This window comes from Carassius gibelio, chromosome B16, assembly GCF_023724105.1.
Source record: "Carassius gibelio isolate Cgi1373 ecotype wild population from Czech Republic chromosome B16, carGib1.2-hapl.c, whole genome shotgun sequence".
NCBI classification, from domain to species: domain Eukaryota; kingdom Metazoa; phylum Chordata; class Actinopteri; order Cypriniformes; family Cyprinidae; genus Carassius; species Carassius gibelio.
In genome coordinates, this window is record NC_068411.1 from 13,288,598 (window position 1) to 13,311,494 (window position 22,897).

Sequence of the window (22,897 nt, forward strand, 5' to 3'; positions counted from 1 at the left end):
AGGCTGGCTTATATATGTAACAAAATCAGACTCTCAACATTACCAAACTGCAGTCAAAATTCCAATGTCATTGCAGGATTCTTGGGAAACGACATCAAAGGTCTGTTGAGAATAAGAAACAGAACCACCCTGCGTGCCGATCACAACAAAACATGCTCTTTTTCCTCTGAACTGATTCATGTTAAAGATTTTCAGTTCTTAACTCCTGCTCTGGCATTTGTTGCTTTGGAGTGATTTCATTGAATCGATCTCTTGTTAACAAAGATTCAAACCTGTACACAGAATTTTTGTTCCGTAATAACAAATGTCTTTATTGTCTGGACAACAGAATTTCATAAATGCCAGGACAAGTTGTCACGTTGCAAAAGGCGCCAATCTTATTTTCCAACTAATCTTGTTTTTGTACTTTTTTCTTTCGCAAATTTTTGAAAGTTCTAACTGTTATTATCGAATCTCATGTTATGAACCGACATCAGATGGACTGAAATGTGATACCTTTGAATCATATATGAATTATAATAACAGTCATCCTGCTGGGAAATGAACTGAAAGTTAAGTGAGATTGAGTCATCTTCATCAGAACTGATGCTGACGAATGGTCTGATTCTCTCTGAACAACCACAGCATCAGGAAAAAAACAGTCAGTTTAAACTTTTAAATATGAAACTGAGTTTTATATGTCTAAATGCTAAGAAATCCTATTTGTTTTTTAAATTAGATATCAATTAGATATGACACTTTGCTTCACACATTTATGCTACCAACCTTTATAGAAAAAGACTTTATGCTGTTTAAAATTCTGAGATAAAAGTATTACCAACATGCAAAGTTAAAAATATTTGCACCCTATGAAATCACCATTATATGATTTTTATGTTTAATGTTAAGACTTACCTAAAGCAATGTCAGATATCACTTCTTTTTTTTTTTTTTTACACAAAACTGACATGTAGGTATGTTAACAAGGCCAGATAAGACTCATAAAAAATACAGCCATCACTTTTTGATTGCTATTTCATTTTTATTAGCGTCTTTTAGATTTTAAGAAAGTTTCATGTTGCTTGAGCTTTAGATAAGAATACAAAGCTCTTTTTAACTAATTTCAAAATAAAACCATGAAATATGAAACGATTAGCTTTTTTTTTTTTTTTTTTTGCCAAAACATGATTAGGATGTAGAGGTTAAATGATAATGACCCTCCTGTTTTAACCTCAAGGCTGTTGTTAGCCCCAGTTACGCTTCCTGACAAGCAAAGGAAGGAAAAGAGGAATCATTGTAATGCCCAAGAAACAACACATCACTTATCTTCCTCATGGAGTGGTCAAAATAGGCCTGTGTTTGAGAGCTCCGGTGGGCTGCAGGTTAATGACTCTGTGAAGCTTGGTAGCTGTTCAGGAGCCGACCCCATAGGAGGGTGAGTGGGGGGTGTCATTAGGGTGATCGGCCCTGGGCCGGAGAAAGTGACGTAGGCCGCTTGACTGCTAAGAGCATCAGTCACACACTGTCGAATTCTCAGTGTATGAAAGATTCCTTAGTACTGAACATTTGACGCTAAAAGACCATGAGGTCTTTAATGACGAGCCAATCATAATAGTTCCCTTTTTGCTCTACTAAATGATTCTGGAAAAGTGTATTAATTTGACATCTATGGATATTAACGAAGTGCTCTGTGGAAGCTATAAGATGTCCGAAAGCACTTGGGATTATTTAACAGGGCCGTCAGAAAATTGGCTATTGTAATGAGTCCGTCTCGTTCATGAAAGCTGACGTTCAGTTCTCTTTTCGTTTTGCCTGACAATAGCATACTTTCGTGCCAGAGCCGCTAGTTGTATTATGCATAGCAGTATTTTTTTCTATATAGTCACTAGATATTCTCCTTCATAACAGGTTGGATCCAGATGGGGGATTTTACTGCCAAACAGAAGAACAAAAGCGTTTCCCGGAGCAATATGGTGTTAAGTGATACAACATGAACCGCTTATTTCATTTTCTGAATCTTTGTCTTTTGGATGTGTTTTGTTTAGCATGAACAAAATGTAGTCACTTAAGTACCGATTGACTGAAAAACCAATAGCGGATTGACAGAACTTGAGTAAATCAATAATATACTATATAATATACAATAATATACTCACCCTCATGCCATGGAATACAAATGGAGATCATAAAAATGTTACATTTTAAATGTTTTGTTCATACAAAGAAATTCAGGGGTCCAAAGATTAAGTCTAATTACTAGTTAAGTCTAATCATTTAATTTTTATTGTTTTGATGCTGCTTATATTTAAAAATGTCACCATATTTAAACTCAAATGTCTGTAGAAACGATTTATTTAGGAATTGCTATAGTAAATTTAAAAACTAAGTAAAATTACACTGCAAGTAACGCATTAAATTAAACAATAAATTATAAGTAAAGAGACTTGAAATAATATTTTCTTGTAAAACATGTTCAGTAATCTTCGAAAAATCATTTTTACAGTGTACATGAGCTGATCAAAGCTTTGATCAAACTTTTCTGGACCCCATTAACCTACACTGTACACTGTATGAACAGAAATCACTGAGACCTTCTTCAAATCTCTCTCTCTCTCTCTCTAGTGTGTGTGTGTGTGTGTGTGTGTGTAAGTGTGAGAGACAGAAGAAAAAATAATATACAGTATATATATATATATATATATGTGTGTGTGTGTGTGTGTGTATATACAGTATATATAGTTTGGAAAGGCATGGGGTTAATAAAATGTTCATTTTTAAGAAAACTCCTTGAGTCATTAAATTAAATGTATTTGGTAGATATATTATATTACATATATATATATATATATATATATATATATATAATTACAGGATTATTTAAATGATTGTAGCTTAAAATCATATTTTAGGTTCAGTCATACTAGATGTATTTCTTAAGCCCGTTTACGGATCAAATTTTTCTTATTCTTTTTCAGATGAGCATCCAGTAAACATTACTAAACATTAACTGGAAAGTTTGAAAGCAGGACAAAAACCGCTTTAACTTCCACGCTCTGTTTATCCGTCCTGCAAAAGACAAGTCTATTTATGGACAAGCAGATTGCACAAATAAACACTACTCTAGATGTGAAAACTCTGCCTTTATTATCCATGAAACACCACAATGGATTTGTGTACTTCTCGTGCAGCGTTCTGATTGCCTGTTTATTTTCACAGCAGCCCTCCTGAGCCAATGGATGCTGGGCCAACCACCGTGAGGTGCCAAGTCTCTCCAGCCATTTCCTGTGTGTGACATCATTGTGTATCCCCTATCGGCAGCATGATGCGTGTCTTGTCTGCTCCCTGGGTGGCGTGCGCTAAGTATTCCGTAAACATGGGGGTTCGGCGCTCTCTTTGTTGAATGAGTTTGAAAGGGGACTTTTGATGCTCTGTCACTCTTAATGCAACACTTGCACCACTAAGCCTAATGCAACCAAACTGTAATTTAACTACCATCAGGCTCCAACAATTGATCTTTTCAAAAAGCTAAAAGATGACAGCTTACACTGTGATACTAAGAGTTTTTCCCAAAATTTCATTCTCTCATTTTAGACTATGTATAGGCCATTTTGTAATGAAAAGACAAAGCAATAATGTGCAATGAAGATACATAAAATTCTAACAGCTATAATCATTTACAAACTAGTAGTTAGGTTTTAGATATTAGATTTAGCTACTGTATTACATATTTTGACTTCTTTTACAGCAGATGCTGTTTAGTTCTTAGGTTAACGTTTTCAACTTTTTTTCAACATTTATTAAATTGACAAACAACATGCAGTTTGATTGCTTTCATGATTCATTATCAGATTTCTTAAATTGCTATAGCAGTATATTGCAATTCAATTGTGTCGTCAATATCATAACTCTCTTTGTTCGGATAGGAAATCAGATGTTAAGGGGTTTTAAGGTGTAGGCCTATACAATATCTGTTTTATATAACCTTAGCTCTACCCAGGAACAAGGCTTGACCTTAGCAGAACTGTAACCCTGCACCATCTCCAGAGTATAACCGCTTAATGTTACCCTCTACAGTAATGTCCCTGTGTCTAAAGAGCCCAAGCGTTTCATGTAGAAACTAAAGCATGTCAGATGGTTTTTCAAAAGCACTTTTATTTTAGAAATACAAGCATAATATACACAAATGTTTGATCTTAAAAAATTAAATTTGAAAGATGAAAGTTCATTATTGTGACAATCATGCTGCTGATCATGAGTTTATACTCATTTTAAAATCACAACATAGAATACTAAAATCATAGAAATATAAAATGGCTTGCAATACCGAAAATCGAGGGAATAAACTTTTACAAATGGGAATAATTATTTAAAAAATCTGAAGAAGTAAAAAAAGGTATAGGCAACCATGTTTCTGCACTGCCCACTTCCGCTAAATCACAATCCACACATGCACACAATCTTTATTTGTAACCTATAGAAGGCAGAGTACTCTACTGAGAGATGAATAGGCCTGTTATTGGCGCATCCGGTAAACAATCTTTTCGAGGGCTTTTCCGTGTGATTTTAAAACGGTTGCAGCGACTTCTGCGAGTTGCACCTGTTTCCAGGAGCAGAAGATCTGCTTGTCGTTTTAGTGGAAAATAATTTTCCTTCATAAAGTGAATTGCCAGCAGTTGTTGAGCTGCCTATGCGAGCCAGCTGTGTAAATGAACAAGTGCTCGCGCTGACTTCCTTCTTCACTAACCCCCCAACAAAAAGTTCGTTTGACTTTTTATGTGTTTCAGACAAATTATTAAAGCCTATATTTTAAAAATGATTTTGATCGTGTTTAGTACACGCGACAAAGAAAGTAAATTCAAACACTTAATAGATTTTTAAGAACTCTGGTAGGCCTAACTCACGAAAACATTCGTATAGTTTTTTTTTCTCTCGAGTAATTAATAGCCGAAATGCCACATTAATAAATGACCTAAGGGACCTCAAAGATATGTAGCTATATAGTATTTAAAAAAAATACCAGATAAAAAATTTCTGCACACAACTGGTTTAGGGACGCAAACGGAGTTAACACTGACATCAGAGCAGCTTTACGAGTCAAAAATCATTACCAGGTCAAAATAAAAGTAAGCTGTGATTAAATGCGACACTTTCAGAATTACCTGAACCGTTAAATGTCACAATATTACCGTTTAAAACTATAGGTTTCATTATTCAATTTTTTTCTCTGACCTAGACTAAGTAGGCCACGCACTCATTGCGGTTTCGACAGAACGTAAAAACAAACAAACAAACGTTAAACAGATGCACATTGATGTCGGAAAAGCAGCACCATCATGTACAGTACCTGTAAGAACAGCAATTCTACACGGTTTTCTTTATTAGGGAAACTCCCACGGGCGTTCTTCTCGACATTGGATCCTACGGGCCGTGATTTAGAGCAAAAAGCTTAAATTCACCGTATAGACCTCGAGTCTCCCGAGGACAACCAGCGTCACTCCACGCGCTCTATCCCGTCAAGAAAAGCCAACGAACCTTTGTTTCTTAGATTTTCAGTATAGTCTATTTAAAGGCGGACCTCAACATCTGAACATCTGTTCAATTCACGTGACTCTAAAATGCTAACATCTGTTCAAAATAAGTTTCGTTCGTGTGCCTCTAACATCCATCTGCCAAATGCCTTACAAGTGGAAATGAGCTCAAACTTTGGTCCAGTTTTCTCCTGAGGTTCACAGGGATCTTTATGACGTTTATGTTAAAATAAAAGTGTTTGCTATTATTTAAACCAAATATTAGAGCAACTGGAAAAGTTGTCCACAATGAATTATTCGTTAAAAACTTGACGCAATTTGTTTGTATGTTTCTCGCGGGGATTTTTATTTAGGTTTACATTATAGTCGCTCAGCATTCAGTCCAGCTTCATCCACCCCACCTTCCCATGTCCTGCTGGAGGCAGCTTCAATTTCATAGACATCTGGGAATTCCGCACATGCCTCAAAACCCAATTACACACCTTCAAACGTGCACGTGCTTTTATTTCAAATAGTCCATGATTCTAAAATACTTTCCCAGACTTCATATAAAATCAAACGCAACTGACAGTAATATACATATGGTTAAATGGCAATAAGGTAGCAAAATATCCTACAGGCCTTTCGCAGTCATAGCAAGACAAAAAACGAATTTTAAGCTTTTGTTAATATAAATTAAAAAATAATTAATTATATGGATATAGGCTACTTAGATTGCATGGCACTTATTTTTATAAAATCAATGAAACTGGGCAATAGCAAAAAAAAAAACAAAAAAAAAAAAACTGAGCAGTAGGCCTACTGTCTTTTTCCCCTGCACACAGTATTTTTGGAGCAGCCTCTGGATGTAAGTCCATTGCAGTCCCCAGGGATTTGACCCCGTGACGCACGTGTGTATTTAGAAAGCTTTAGCTGAATAAAAACGATGATATTTAGTGCAACTGTAAAAAAAAAAAAAAAAAAAAAAAAGACTTTACAATTTTGGAGTTCATGCCATGAATAAAAAAGTTATTTTCTTTTCCGCTTCCTTTATTTCCCTTGCATGAACTGAACTGAGAGTACGTATTGTTGAACCTATACGTCCATAACTCCGTCAAACAACTAAAACAGACATCGGAATTAGCCAGACCTATCGGAATAAAACTTGATAATCCGTCAGAATCGTATACAATCGTTAAAGACTATTTTATTAATTTTTTTAATTTTATTTTTTTTACTAAAAGTAATAAAACAATGGTTTTCTTGCTTATAGCTCAAAATGTAGGCCTATAGTATATTTATTTTTCAACTTCACTGAACGTATTTTTGTCTCTGATTTCCTGCCTATGTCAACCAACTCGTGTTATTATTATTTTTTAAATGTAACTGTTAAAATCATTCTTCATAATAAGACTAAACGAGTGGTAATAACGTGTAGTTAGTTTTCCCTTCTAAATCGTTTTCCAAAATCGTACAAATGAAGTGAATACATTTTGATACTAACATATATTTCTTAAAAAGTTCTTCATCTTTATTACAGAAATATACATGTATTTACAAAAGTAGCAAAAAAAAATGCATTTCGACACAGGATACATTTGCCTTCATTTGAAAAAGGGTGTCATCAATAAATAAATAGAATTGTACTAAAACTTTGCCTTTTGCACAGGATTCGAACTAGAGGCTTCATTCCCCATCTTCTCATCGACAGTCCTTGTGATGCAATTTCACTTTCTCCAAGAAAGCTATGCACAACTGAGTCTTAAAAAAACAAAAAAACAGAAAAACATGCATATGCACACATTTCCAACATTCGTCGTCAATAATAACACTCGCGAGGACGTCCATATGCAGCGCACGCGCAACAATTCGCTGTCCGTGGCCTTCTCTCGATATTAGCCATGACCTCTGTTGGAACATTTGCAGTTTTCCCCAAGATTATGGAGGAATCTAGCATTGTGTCGGCGCATTGGTCTTCGAGTCTTCCCAGCTCTTGGCTTTCACCTGCGAATAACAGCATGATTTAGGCGGGACAATGTTTGCTATAGGAAAAACATTATTTACAGTAACCTGTTTGTTTTGAGAGGGGGGGAAATCATTGTTATCGATTGTGGAAAAAATGTACTACAGTAGGCCGTGCTGGTAAACAATTCAGTTGCGTTACATGCCAAAGCTGTTTAACAGCTCCCCAACTTTTTATAGACTTGAGCTACATTTCGACCAGACTAGATTATTTATTTAGCGTTATTGCTATATCTACACAGAAAGGCAGTGTGTAAAAATATAGCCATGCAGATAGTAAACAAATCAAGACGATCTGAAATACATGCAACAGTTGTTGGCTTTCCAACTTGTGACCAAGCGCGTAAAATGAAGTCAATGTTTTAAGAGATCTTACGTAGTTGTTAACAACATCATTACAGACGAGGGATATTGTGAAAGCGTACCATTTGAAAACAAAAAAGTTTCCCTGCACACTAGTGAGATGCAGACATGGACCATGCGCCCTCCATCCTCCAAACTGAGAACGCGTAGCTCAAACGCTCGTGAGCAACATAACTACAACTTGCCATCTTGGAGTCCAGCTCGTCACTCTGTAGAACCTGACAGAGAAAATCGATGTACCTGGAGGCGAGTTTTAGCGTCTGTATTTTGCTCAGTTTGTCGGAGGGTAAAGTGGGGATGATTTTGCGCAAAGCCGCAAACGCTTCGTTGAGGGACTGCGTCCTCTGCCTCTCGCGCACGTTCGCCATCACGCGCTGCGTCTGCAGCTCCTCAAAAGACTGAGGGCTGTTGCTGCTATTGCTAGACTTTTTCCCCCTTTTCCCAAGGGTCGAGCTATCGGAATCCTCCCCGTTTTTCCTGCTCGAGCGTCTTTTCCTTCCGCACCTCTTCGGTGGCCTGTCGGGCTCTCCGTCGCTGTTGCTGAGGCTGTCCACGGGAGACACGGGGGAGCTGGAGGAGTCTCGCGCGGGCTCTTCGGGCATCTCGTTCAAGTCTGCTGAAAGCGCGTGCGATCCAAGGCGTTATTCCCTCGTGAGGGTGAAATACAATTCCAAGTGTGCGTTGCTTGTTCTCGGAGAAATAACTAGGTATCCGGGATTCCAAGTAACTTTGAGTTGGGTTGAAGGAAAAGTTGGGGAGCTCTTATAGCCTGCTAAAGTGTTTGTGAGAAGAGAGACGATTGGCCAAGAAGGCTTAAGACGCGAGAAGGAGGGTGGGGGAAACTTTTCTTTTAAACTAGAGATATTTTCCTTGACAAGTCTGACAGTTCTTTGGTGAGCAGAAAAATAGCGTTTGCACGCTCAAATAAATGAAAGGATTCGTTGTGCTTTGATTAGATTTTAAAACAATGTTCAGTCAGTGCGTTTTAGAATCAACTCGGTATTTCCTTTGTAATTATAACTTACTTAATTCGGTTAGTGGTTGTTTCATCACACGAACATATTCTTTTACGAACGAATGAACACAACAACATTTGGTCTCTGAAACGACCCCCCCCCCCCCCCCAATAAATAAATAAAAAAAATCCACTGAGAAACACTATCTAATAACATGCCTGAATATAGTCTGCCAGGTTCAGCTTGATTTGGGTTTAGAAATCACTTATAAATTATACATGCAGAAGTATGTTTGAAAATATCAGATCTTAGTCGATATAATATTTTAGGATTCAAATAAGTGGGTTTCAGACTCAGTAATTTACATGAATTACATATTAGATAATCTATCTCGATTGTGACAGTCCTTCACTTTTGAAACCCAAACCAAGGCATACAACCTAAACACGTCAAGCGAAAATGATCAGAATCTATGTAGTTTTAACACATCAATAAAATACAGTCCACTGTGACTGCACAGATTTCTAATTGTACAGTTTTGTTTATATAAAGGGAAGTGATAAACGTTCTCCACCAGGGGTCGTGATATTCTGGTCGTTCATTCCAAATTCGTAATCCTAGAGTTACAAGTGCTTGAATTTAACTGGCAGTGGACTAAATCAGATAATAACACTTGGATTAACCATCAGAAATCCAGACTGATCTGGAAGACTGGGAGGTATCCAATACAACAGTTTACACTTTTCCCATTTCACCTGAGAATAAAATCAATTCATCACATTTTAAGGCAGAATCTCAAGACAAAGTAGAAACAAAATCTCCCATTTCCCTCCTGTGATGCTTCATGTTTTTATCCAGGGACAACATTACAGAGTACAGCACACTATAGGCTATCTGAAGTTCTTTGAGCAACCAGTAGATAACCCTATAACACTTGGGCTGTAGCCCTACCAAGGGAACATCAATTATCTTGGTAATGTCCAGTATTCACTTCTTGCATAATTTAAGGTTGTTGCACAATTTGTGCAGCTAGGGCGGGGGACTGATAAACATGTTAGGGGATTTTGGTTCGGCTCAGTCCAATGTTTGTGCAGCCCAGTTTCAACTCCTTGGGCCTCTTAAAAGACAGATCCTGGATTCCCATTATACATCTAACACCACACACGTGGCATATAATCGATTTCCCTGTGCAGGACTGCTGAGTGAGTGAGGATTTTGACTCGCACTAAGTATGTGATGATGATTCACGCTCTGACTCCAATATCGAGAAGTCCAAGAATCTGATATTTTACAGCTCCTCCCGCTGCACAGAGTGCAAGGACAGATCCAGCACTGCTCTAAAGCCAGAGCACATCATGAGGGCTCCAATAACTGCATTATCACTTATTAGCTCCACTGTATGAGGAACAGTCTTGTCTCTTTGGGCCTTCACTCCTGTCAAGTGGTGAAACAAGGCAGCGATGATTTACTGTATGCCTTAGTAGATGGACTATTCTCGTATTCACTACTTACCTCATCAACAACCGTTCTTGAAGGGGAAACAAAATATTGAAGGCTCATTAGCGGGTTCTGCTTGGACATATCTCTTTCTCTGGATTTCCTTGCAATTTGCTTTACCGTCTTACATTGTATGATATACTTGGAAGGACAAACAGGCCTATAAATAATTTCTAGGTGGGATATTCTGAGCAATAGACTGCTGAAAATAAGAGATAGATAGATACCTTATAGGATAATAAGATCGAAGACATAAAAATCTAAATAAAGTCAGTGGGGCAAATACTATTTTCATCATTTTTTCCTTTTTTTTTCAGGTACTGGAGAACTGTTTGCTGGAGGGGGTTAGACGTTTATTCTCATTAGATTCAGGACCTCAAATGAACTAACGTCATGACGAGAGGCAGACTCCAGACATCATATCGGCTCTTGATAGGACCTGTCTGGCCCACAAAAGACAAAGGATATGGGTGAAGATTAGAGAGGTGAGGATGAATGTATGCAGATCTAGCCTGTCTGGATCTGAGGACTGGACTATGAATGAGTGCTTTCAGTGAGGACGGCTGTGCTGGTCTGAATGTGGCTGGATGAGCAGCAGAGAAGTGGCACATGGTGGTTGTGAGTTTGCATTCTTCTTGGTGGGCTATGAGACATGAGCCAATCAAGCAAACATCACTTATAGACAGAGCTTTTTAAAATACAATGTATAACATTAAATGTTCACAATGTCAGGATGAAAAAGAGACCAAGAGTGAAAAGAAGCCAAGTGTTTTTAGTATGACACATATATCCTGCACAGCTTTGTAATCACCAGCACTACAACAAAAAAATAATTTGGAAATTGATGTACTGCAAAATTTGTACTCTACTTGCACACTTGACTCAGATTTTGGGGTTTTGTCTGGTCTTCAGAAGTCTCTGTGTTAGTAAAAATCAGGCCTAAAATCAAGTAATGCAAACCCAGCATTACTAGTAAAAATTAGTCACTTACAGTAGCTTATGCTAACAGCAATCAGATGGCTTTCATATAATTGTTTCGAAAATGTGTAGTGTGTTTCATTAATTGTTTTATTAATTTCATGTTTTATGTACTTTATTTTCCAACTTATTACTCATTGATACTGACTGGTTGTTCATAAACATTTTCATTATCAACTTGTAGTTGAAGATAGGCTACACAAAAAAACACTGTGGAGTTTTTTGTATCTTCATACAGTAAAATCATTATATAGCATGAGATGTATTGCCTACATTGTAGACATATTGTAAACACCATATCCACATAAAGCATTGTTTACATAGTCAAGTCATTTAAAGTTATTTCCCATTTTATCAGTGCTTAAGTTTAGCATTTATTTAATGAAATTGCAGTAAAACTGATTAAATTATATAACAAATCTGTTAAAGGTCCATGATCTCCTTATGTTTTTAGATTAGACACTGTTCCATTGTTTTAATGTTCCTGGGGACACAGAGTCGCTCCATACCAGTCCAAATCATTACTCAGTATGTCTTGCCAGACCACCTACACCTACACACACACACACACACACACACACACACAAACACACACACAATGCATTTAATAACATAGTTCAATAATTCTGCGTTTCCTGATAGCATAGTTCCAAGAAACATTTGCAAACAACATCTCGACCTGAGATTAAAAGTACAGTTTATTTTTAGTATAAGCAATCTAGCATATAGTACATTCTACGAGTCTGCATGTGCATAAATGCATAAGGAAAACATGGAGAATGATGTAAGAGGGATCAATAATAGTGAAGTACCCAGCTAACAATTATAGGTTCCCGAAATGTTCTTTAGTTCCCGAAAAATAACCAAACAGGAACATCAGGTGTAGTTTCTGTGTTTGCTGAGTAGTTCTCAGATGCCATGTTTCATATTTCAGAGAATGAACCAAATATACTGTATAGTCTAAAGGAGGATACATATTGCAAGTAAATGTCATTAAAAAAAAATTGATGGATTTCTGTTATTTCCAGTAGTTGAACTACAATCCTTTCACATGAATTATGATTGAGTTATGCATAAACCATAGTCATATTGTTGACGGCCGTTGTGATCATGCTACCACAATCTCAGGAAAGAGTCGCAACTAGTTAATTTCTCCAACAGTGCATCATACTATTGTAGTTCAGCATTCTTGACTATCTGTTTGAGCTTGAGTTATATTACTGCATGCGTGTTTGTTGGTGTGTGTGCGATGACATTCGGGGTCACCTAGAGTGCTACAGCTGTGTGTGGGGATGAGTATGGGACGTTGGGGTAACAGGCAGAGGTTGGGGGTTGTAGGCTGAGGGAGCACAAGCAGGGGAGGGGACGGGCGTCCCGTGCCAAAAACAACAGAGGAAGGGGACGGATGCTCCCGCTGGCTCTGCAGCCTGCACTCGAGGGAAGCTGGGCCGCAACGTCCTCCCACCAACACTCCTCAACTCTGCAGCTGGGGGAAGAGAGGGAGCGATATAGAAAGAGAGATTGTGTTTGGGGTCAAGCACTGGTTGTCTGAGGTATTAAAATTTGTGTGACCCTTTCGTTTCAAGTGGGGTACTTAGAGCCACAGACGTCTGAATATTTTAGGTTTTGTCAGCTTCGAGGCCTCGCGTTACACCGACGATTAATTCTTCAGAGGTTTTTATAAGCAAGAGATCTCCAAAAATGCGTGGGAGCAACAACAATATCTCTCTTCTTGTCTGCACCGTCACAATTTTTCCATCACACCAACTGTTCAGCGCACCTACAGGCGTAGTTTTCCCAGGAAACTACTCCCGCCTGTCAGTACACAATCAATGCCGAACAGTGCTTTTCTTGGAACCATCTGCAGACAGCCACAGTTTCTTTATTATGCACTGGCAGAAATGTGTGGTGAAAACTCACTTTAGCCCAAAGAATAATCTGAATTCATGATATTGGGGCTGAATATCGTGTTACCTCTCAGAGCTTCTGGCGGCTTGTTTGTTTAACTTTAATAAAGTGACTTAACAGCACGACTATGAAGTTCTCATCTCATCTCAGGAGACAGACAGACAGACGGACAGAGTGATGAAGACAGACAGTGTGAGTGGGAGAGTTTGTGAGACAGGCAAACGGAGTCAAATAGATCGTGAGAGTGAGACGAACAGCTTGAGAGATACAGACGGTGAGCGAGAGGAACAGGCAGCGAGAGAGAGAGAAAGTCCACAAGGAAAGAGGTGCAAAGTGAGCAGTGAGAACTCCGCCACCCTTCAGCCCTTCCCTGCAGGACACTGAAAGCTACACCCCTCCTGAGTGATCTCCAGGCCACGGTTCCTGGAAACGCCACTTTGAACTTATAGACACTTTCTCCTGAGATCTGTAGGGTTCCGCTGAGATGGGGCTCAATAAAAGGGAGAGAATTTACATGCTACTACAGCCACTGTAGAAGAGCGTTGGTACACGGCGATACTGTATATTTTAAACAAGGGAAGGAGAATCATCAAGCGCAAGTCCATAGATTTGTCACTGTTACTTAAATGTGAAATCACTTGGCCTTAAGCAAATTTACACAAATGCATCTTATCTTTTAAATAATGGATTGATTAATTAATTTTACTAATTAAAAGTAAGTGACATGTATATATATACTCTATTTTTTTTTTTTTTTCAAAAAGAGAAGGGACTGGGCCTTATGAGGACTGAAACTATAGTTGTTAGCATTGATTTTGTGGTTGTATTTAGTGTGCCTATGCTGTTTTGTGTTTAATTATGGTGTTTTATGTGTAATTTCCATCACATAATTGAACTACATATTTTAGTTTTGCAAGTATTTCAGAAAACAAAGTTGCCCTCAATAAACTTCTAATTTGCTGCTTATTAATAGTAAGGTAGTTTTATGTTTTGGCATTTGGTAGGATTAGGGATGGAGGATATGCAAAATATGTGCTTTATAAGCACTAATAACCAGCCCATAATGTTAATAATGGACATGCTAATAACTAATAGTTAGAATTGTAACCATTCTTTCAGTAGACAGTGGATTTGGTGATGCTTTTGCCAGAAACAAAATAAACAAGAAAAAAAGTGTCATTTGGAGATACTACAAGTTGTAAATATTTTCATTCTTTGCTAACTGTATATGTATGATTCAGGCTTTTTTATTGTTGTCTAAGTGAGTCATTCAGCCTCTCCCATAGTTCACCACTAAACACAAGCCCCTGGTGTACTGTGCTGAGAGTCAGTCGTCTCCTGAACAGACAAACAGCGACCCGCCGTCACCTCTCTAATGTCCAGCAGATGGCTGTTATAGGCGTGAACTGCAGGTGCACATACAAATACCTGCTTTTACACACACATATAGATGGACATAAGCCCACATTTTTTGTACTTAAAGGAACAGTTTATTTATCAGAGCTAGGTAGATTGCTTACAAATTGTAATCCATTACTGATTCAAAATTATGTGACAAAAAAAAAAAAAAAAAAAAAAAAAAATATATATATATATATATATATATATATAGTAACGTTATCCATTACATTTTGGGTAATCAGACGACTTTTTAATTACACTTAGATCACAAATTGATTTAAGTAGAACAGCAATATTTATGTACAATATTGATATAAAAATACAAAAAGTAAGAAAATATATTAAATTTGTCGTGAATAACAACATGAAGTGCTTTAAACATTACGTCAAGTTTAAAAAAATGGAGTTTGTAAAAGAACCACAGGGGTTTCGTGAGTTTAATGAAAAGTTAATAATTAAAAAATGAAAAAATAAATCAAAATCAGAATAAGAATCATAAAAATAAACACTAAAAAGATTTAAAGGGATACTCCACTATTTTTGAAAATAGACTAATTTTACCGTTTTCGAATCCATTCAATCGATCTCCAGGTCTGGCGGTAGCACTTTTAGCTTAGCTTAGCATAGATCATTGAATCTGATTAGACCGTTAGCATCTAGCTCAAAATGACCAAAAAGTTTCTATATTTTTGCTTTTTAAAACTCTCATTCCAGCGTGATAATTAAGGAACTTTGCTGCCGTACCATGGGTGCAGCTGGTGTAATGATATTACGCAGTGCCTGAAAATAGTTCCCAGCTAACTTCCAACGGTAGCCTATTTTTAGGTGCTGCATAATATAATTGCGCCTGCTGAACCCATGGTACTGCAGCAAAGTTCCTTGATTATTACGCCAGAATGAGACTATAGTTCCTTTCCATATCGGCCCAGAAAATCGCAACTTTTCATTTTCCATCGGTCTTAGTAAATGATGTAACTACAGAAGAGTCAAATTTTAAATAGGAAAAATATAAAAACTCTTTGGTCATTTTTGAGCGAGAGGCTAAAGGTCTAATCATATTCAATGATCTATCCTAAGCTAAGCTAAAAGTGCTACCAGAACCAGAGATCGGCTAAATGGATTAGAAAAACGGTAAAACACTGTTTAACTCTAGGGGAGTTGCAAAACGAGCCTATTTTAAAAAATAGTGGAGTGTTTCTTTAATATTTTACGTTTACCTGTATATCATGTGACCATTATTTGTACACATGATTAAATAACTCACTGAATCATAATTCAAATAAAAATGGTTGTGTTCATCAGTAGTTCATTAAGTGCTGAAATACTTCTTAAATGTTAAATCATTTTTGTAAATCCAGTGGTCAAGTGCTGTGTAGCCACCTTACTGGTGACTGGTCTTTGTGTGAAATGGACACAAAACTAGAAGACTTTCTGAATGTATATAAACAGCAGGCTTTTTTGGAAAGGAATTAGGGGAAAACAATAAATTAAGAATAATGTATTGCTTTTGTGCGAATAATATTGAATCATGTAATCTATAAAAGTAGTCTAACAGGCATTTAAATTTTTGTATTTTTATTTTTGGTACTTATTTTTTTGTATTTTCGGTAACTTAAAATGATTTGAAAGACATATGTTGAGTCCCAATTTGCATACTATCCGTCATAAATAGTATGCGAAACTAGAATAAGTACGTCCCAAATCGTATTATGTTGAAAAGAGTATTCCAAAGATGCCCGGATGGTCTACTATTTCCGGTTAGAATTCGAAGTGCAGATCAATGCACACTCTAAGTGCTAATATTGCCCACAACCCATTGCGTGCGGGAGGGAGGAGCTTTGCGGTGATGTAAACATGGCAGCCGGATGCAGCAGCGGCACATATTTATTTCATTACACACATTGCACATGAACGTCAGAACCAGCCGCCTCACAAACGACCTGCGTTTGGTTCTACGACGCCGCCACCCCGCTTCTTCACTCCTCAACTTGGTAGAAGAACACATTGTAAAATGTATTGTGAAAAAAAAACGATGAGAAAAAAAGATGGGAATAGTAAATACAATTTTATTGGACATAAAGAATGAATGAAACGTTAACAGTTGTGGTGTGCGTAACTAGGCAACCAAGTTGTCGTTCACGTTGCATGACATCATCGAAGTATGTCCCAGAACGTGCATACTCTTTTGCTACACACTCAAAAGTATGTACTTTTCCCTCACAAAAAAAGTACAGTACATACTTTTGGGTCGTAGTATAAGTAGGCGAATTGGGACTCTGAAAATATGTCTTAATATTTTATAGAATTGCTTTTATCTTGTTTTCATCTTGTATAAATAACTTTTACTGTAGAACTAGATTTAAAAGAATACTGATTCTTTCTTGCCTAAATAATGCACTAAAGATGGCATTACATAACCATTAATGGTGATGTAGCTATAGGTAACCTCATTACAAGGTTTCCCAGAATTTCCCAAATTTCCTGATCTCACGCTTAATCAGTAAAAATAAATAACCCTCCAGGATCAGATGGAGTGTGCCAAGGGGTGTACTTTGGGAATTCACCTCTAACATTTACAGACAATTAATGAGTCATTAATATATTTGCTAAGCCTCTTCTCCCTCTGACCACATCCTTCAGTGCACTTCTCTGTGTCTGTGTTCTCCATTATAGGCGGGGTTGGCAGACCTCAGCTGCTACAGCGTCAGCGTGACCCGGCACAAGAGAATTCCCTTCATCTTCTCCGTCTAAAACACTCACCACACAAGCCACTACCTGGTAGAGCCATCTGTTTTGATTGGTCAAAAGCTGCACTTTACAGTAATGTATCAGTTTAGCTCCACAGAGTGTGATAGCCAAGGGCAACAGTTATTTTTGAACTTCAGTCAGTAGAACTTTCTGTGCTCAAAATCAACTCAGCGGCACCTCTGAAATGAACCACACGACGACATTTAAATTTCCATGGATCCTCTGCCAGAGTGATGAGCCAGCAAACGATACAGAGGACTACTTCCTGTCTCCACTAGCTTCCTGCAAATACTCACTCATATTGTGACTGCCGTGTGGTTTAATGCTCAGTAATGGAGAGAACATCCCACTGGTGCAGGTTACCAGTTCTCAGTGGCTCTGGGAGGGGAGAAGAACAGAGATGATTTACACAGCTCATCCCTCAGACACCGCCAGCAGTGAGTCACAAAATCTTTGCTCGTATGAGTCAGTGGAACAAGGTCGCCGCTCATCCAGACGAGCGAATGTGGAAAGCGACCAGGAAGAGAAACAAACAACGGAGCAAGTTGTCCTCCGATAACTATCCATAAAACATTTTCCATCTGAACAGGGCGTGTTTATGTTTATCTAAGATAAAATGGGGGAAGCTTTCAAAGGTTAGAGCGATGTAGGCAATGGAGGGCAATAGTCGGAAAATCCCATTCGTTTTCTCTATAGAGAAATCGCTTTTTAATGATAATGTACAAACCTTTCAAGAAAGTCATCCCATGAAAGATGGCATGAAAGCGAAGATATATCCTAGAAGCCATGAGTCAGTGTGATTGCATTATATAACATCAAACAATATAATATAATATGCAATAAAAAATGACAAATTTTTATTATATGAAATTTTATTAAACTGCTATTATATATTATATGTCATGTACTGTATTCAAATTATATATATATATATATAACTTAAGATATATTACACTGTATTTTACTTTCTTTTTTATTCTACTTTATTGTACCTTATTATATTAAATCATAATACATCAAAATGTTATCCTGTACCACTGATTAGACTCAATCAGATGCAATGCATCAATCAAAGTTTTTTATCTTTTAAAACTTTTTTTTGTGTGTGTATGAAATGCATAGGAAGAAGAGTAATGGAAAAAAATACTTTCAATGACCAAGGTCACTAAAAATATGGGTGATCACTGTTGTGCTCAGTATTTTGCCTCGTTTTGATTAGCAAAATGAAACCCTTTATGTGTAAAGGAGCATTAAACATAAAAGCTACAACATAGACGTTATATGGATATGCTTATATGTTTATGGATGATCAAAGTATCCAAGAAAAGGCAAGCCTTGCACTTGTTTTCTTATGTGTAATTATTGTACTGTCTTCCTTATTCACATCATTAGTCAAAAAATATTAAAGTATATTCGAAGACTACAGGGGAAGTTGGCCAGGGACCATATTTCTTTTACATGGGTTATAAATCAGAAAACGAATAAATTGTGTGTTAAACGACTTCTTGCCCTCAGCATATATCATGGGAATGAACCAAGTGAAGCCCTATATACCCAGAGGACAAAGGAATGCTTCTGTTCATGACCATGATTTGTGAATGGTTCATGGGCTGTCAAGCTTCAGAGACACAGAGTGGAAGAAGAGAGTAAAGGGGCAGCAGGGCTCGAGTTACAGTGGCTGCGAACAGCGCCCTCTAGGAGACATTTCACCTGTCTGGAGTATGAGGATCGGTTTTAAAACAAGGAGGAATTTATGGATTGACAAATACAGAAGTGTATCGCTTCTTATGCCTTAATTTAATGCATGATTTGCTTCTTCTTATAAATTAGCATATATGAAAGTTTGCCTCTGAGAAACCCTCTCTTCTAGTATTAGAATGCAGGTTTTATGTGCAGATTAAAATAATAATATATATATCTTATCTATCATGAGTTCATCATATAAAACTGCAGCAGAAACATTATTAAAAGTCAATTTTTTGAGGGAAAGGGGTCAAAACAAAAGGTAAAAGCACACAAGTTCGACTGTAAGCAGCATTTGCAACATGGCGAGCTTTTCATTGCGATTAGTTTAGGCCGGGTGGTATCGATAAAGCACGACAACAAGGCTACTGTAATTATTTATAACTTTATTGCAGATGTACACATAGCATACAGATAACGGAACCTTATGTTTTGTTTTAACATCTTTTAGATAACTGTCATTAGCTAACGGCGATAATGTAAGTTGCACGTCGGACGTGGAAAAACAACACATTTAGCTACTTTACTTCTAAACAATAATTCAGCAGAAATTTTAAAAGTTCTTTAAAAGCCGAAATTCCTTTAACGACTCGACTGCTATTAAAGTCAATATATCATTCGAAAACCGCCTGTTAATATCTGTATGATTTCTTTCTGCTGCTGTGAGGCATTCATAGCTCCACGCAGTTGCTGACACGTTTTACCGGCAGATGTCGCTGTTGTATTGTAAATTCCGAATAGCAGCGAGCAGAGCCTTTCACCGGAATGTTTCTCCTTGATTATTACGTAACAGCTTGGGGTTTTCCTACTATGACTTCAATATTGTTTGCTTTTTGTCATTTAGTAGTCAATCAGTACCAGATCCTTGACTAGCGATTTTCGTAGGCGCTTTGAACATAGCCTGGTTATTAGAACAGGAGATCTGGATATGGATCCGAGGGTTTATGACAGCTTTATGGTAAGTGAAGTGCCTCTGTTGTATGTGGTATGCTTCACTGGAACTTCCTGACAGGCCAGAAAAAACAGTCGGTGTAATCATTTCCTCTCTCTAGCTCTCGCTCACACACACACACAGTTACATGTACAGATAAAAAGTATACCTTTGCTGTTCCTCTCTATAAAGCATATATCATATTTGATGTGCACGTTTCTAAGGCCTCTAAATTATCAACATGCTAAAAAAGTATAATTTATTCTATACGGTAATAAAGGTCTCATTGGTTTACATTGCAAGCTATCAGAATTTCACCTTTTTCATATTTTGGACATATAAGTATCAGCCGCTGCACCACATGCACTTTTTTACTCAGTTTGAACCTTTGAATAAAACTGAGCTGTCTGTCCTCCATACTACCCTAGTGTATTAAATATTATACTGTACACAAAACATCAGATTTTGTGAAAAATATTTCTTCTGAACATTGAATAAACTGTACAATTAAAAAACGATTATTTTATATGTTAGCCCCTACAGGGTTAACAGATACTGATCATATTGACCTTTGAACCTTTTTGGGGTTTAACATATATCAGATTCTTCATATTGCAAACTGACGCCATCACAGCTCTGTCTCTGACAGCTGTAGGGCTGTAGTACTCGAGTCCGGTCTTGGACTCGAGTCCGGACTCGAGACATTTTTCTGTCGTCTCGGACTTGTCTCGGACTCGATGAATTTGCACTCGGACTTGTCTCGGACTTGGCCATTGGACTCGCCAAGTCTTCTAGTTGGTCTCGACCGAGTCCAGCAAAAAAATAAAATAAAAAATTTCTCCTTCAAAACAAAACCACATTTGCATGATGTCGCGACTGAAAACGTCTGGAAAACGCTAGGCGCGCTGCTCTCCTTATTTCCAAAGCACTGTAGCCTGCGCTTGCGCTCCAGTGGCGTCTGCTGTTGCTGGGCAACCATGACCCGCTCTTCATGATGACGCAGAAGTTTCAGCAAAGAATAAATGGAATTCCAGCACTTAAAATCACTTGCAGTAGCTCTGCTAATAGATTCATTTAAAAAATGTCTATCCTTGTACAACTATGATCATCCGTTTCTTCATCTTGCCTTAGCTTTCAGTATTGTTCCGGGAAAGGATGTGCATGACCAGCGGTGCACTTACTGCGACCTGAAAAGTTTAGATGTTTCTAATTTAATTTTCTACCTGTTAGATTGTGTTTTATTTACGTCTACACCTAGATAGCCTCTTTTTTTATCAATAAACGCGTATTAATGTATAGCCTTATGCAACAATTACATATGTAAATTTTATATATGACATTACATATTTACATTTTCATGTAACAGCCAGTATTTGTATCTGTAAAAATCACAAAATTTTTCCTATCTGCATTCGGATACAACATCGTACAGTTAGGCCTACTTGATAAGACTGTTATGACTTTTTATATATTTTTTCGTAGTTATCACTGAACAAGTATGTCGTGTTAAACTGAAATAATTATTAATTTCTAAAATAATATTTATCATGCAAGCAGAGAGATGTCATGACAAACGTTTAGTGATCATTTGAACACGACTGAATCCATTCAATGCACACATTTTCATTACGCAGAACACTTTGAGCGAGTCTTATGTTAATGAACTTCACTAAACAGATGTGTGTGTTCCACGCAAACCAGCAAAAGGTAAATACATGTAGGACAAGTAGACAATGTATCCGTATCGAAGCTGATCATTAGCCTACTCTTGAGAGAGAACTGATTTGGTTTTTGAGAGACTGAGACGCGCAGCGCGGCTGTTTGATTGGTGAGCGCGCTGTGCTTATTCCATTCATTCGTATCATGGTAGCCTAAGCTTTCAATATTTGCCTTTTAAATATATACAAATAATATAACGTGTAGCTATGATGTATTATTATATGTAAAATTACACTTGCAACGCTCTGATTTCTGAGAGATGCACAGAGAGGCGACAACAATGCGGTGTTTGATTTGCGATCTTTTCACTCATAAAGTTTACATTCATTCACTTCTGGCGCTGATGCCCTGGCTCACCTGTTATCTAGCAAACACCAGACTCTGTCAGCTTCAGCCGAGTACTCAGGCAGAATTATTCCTTGAGCGTTATTCGTTTTTTAATCCATTATCCGTGCCATTCCGAATAAAGCATTCGGCTTCAGGCACAACCCTAATTATTACATTACATATTTTATTTTGACATGCAACATAAGGTCATATAGTAACAGCTCCACGCAATATTGTAATTCTAAAATTCACGTCGTACTTGCAAACACTATGTATGCATTATGGTTAATGCATGCTGGAGTAGTCGATTGTTTCCGACAGAGCTCGACGTGCGCATGTCCAGTAGAGCCAAACGTATCCATTCTAGCCTTGCTGCGCGCATTTGTCATATCCAGAGCTTTGCGTGTGTCTGTGCACTGTGCCAATTAGGCATGGTCATATACATTTTTGACCACAGATATAATGTCAACAAAAAATAAAGTACATAAAAATTATTTGACCTTACAGTTCCAAACTTTGTTTATCCAAGTTTAGCTCCCAGGGTCGGACTGGGGGTAAAACCAGTACTCATTAGCAAGGCCCCAAAGGAAGAGAGGGCCCTTGAAAAGTATGAATCTGAAATATATATTTTTTACCTGGATATTTTCATGGGTGGGGGCCATGGGGGCCCATCAGGACTGCCTATGCATAGGGCCCAGGATCTTGTTTAACGCCCCTGTTAGCTTTAACCCTAATTATACACACTCAAGCTCTTACTAGACACACTAATCGTCCAGTTGTTTTAAGGCCTTCAGGACATTGGCCCTCCAGGATGTAGT

General features: G+C 37.6%; 1 protein-coding gene and 1 long non-coding RNA gene across 3 annotated transcripts in view; one reads left to right on the top strand and one right to left on the bottom strand.

Annotated features, from left to right (window-relative positions):
• The window catches only part of LOC127974404 (uncharacterized), a 35,962-nt gene extending 17,178 nt beyond the window's left edge, over positions 1-18,784 (top strand). The window contains exons 2-3 of the long non-coding RNA XR_008157288.1: positions 10,642-10,809; positions 17,285-18,784. This is a non-coding gene — a long non-coding RNA (uncharacterized LOC127974404). The remainder of the gene's footprint in view (positions 1-10,641; positions 10,810-17,284) is intronic.
• Positions 7,004-8,638, bottom strand: twist1b (twist family bHLH transcription factor 1b). Of its 2 annotated transcripts, none has more exons than XM_052577637.1 (2): positions 7,934-8,638; positions 7,004-7,490 (listed from the first exon to the last, which is right to left on the bottom strand). In XM_052577637.1, exon 1 carries the CDS (start codon positions 8,471-8,473, stop codon positions 7,964-7,966), a length of 510 nt encoding a protein of 169 aa, XP_052433597.1. In that variant the 5' UTR covers positions 8,474-8,638; the 3' UTR covers positions 7,004-7,490; positions 7,934-7,963. The 2 variants fall into 2 exon arrangements, with proteins under 2 accessions (XP_052433597.1, XP_052433598.1); XM_052577638.1 differs by having other exon boundaries at positions 7,013-7,490; positions 8,112-8,638.
• Positions 18,785-22,897: the final 4,113 nt, after the last annotated feature.

Coding starts and splice junctions, on each gene's coding strand:
- twist1b (XM_052577637.1), bottom strand. CDS start 8,473: ATGCCCGAAGAGCCCGCGCGAGACTCCTCCAGCTCCCCCGTGTCTCCC.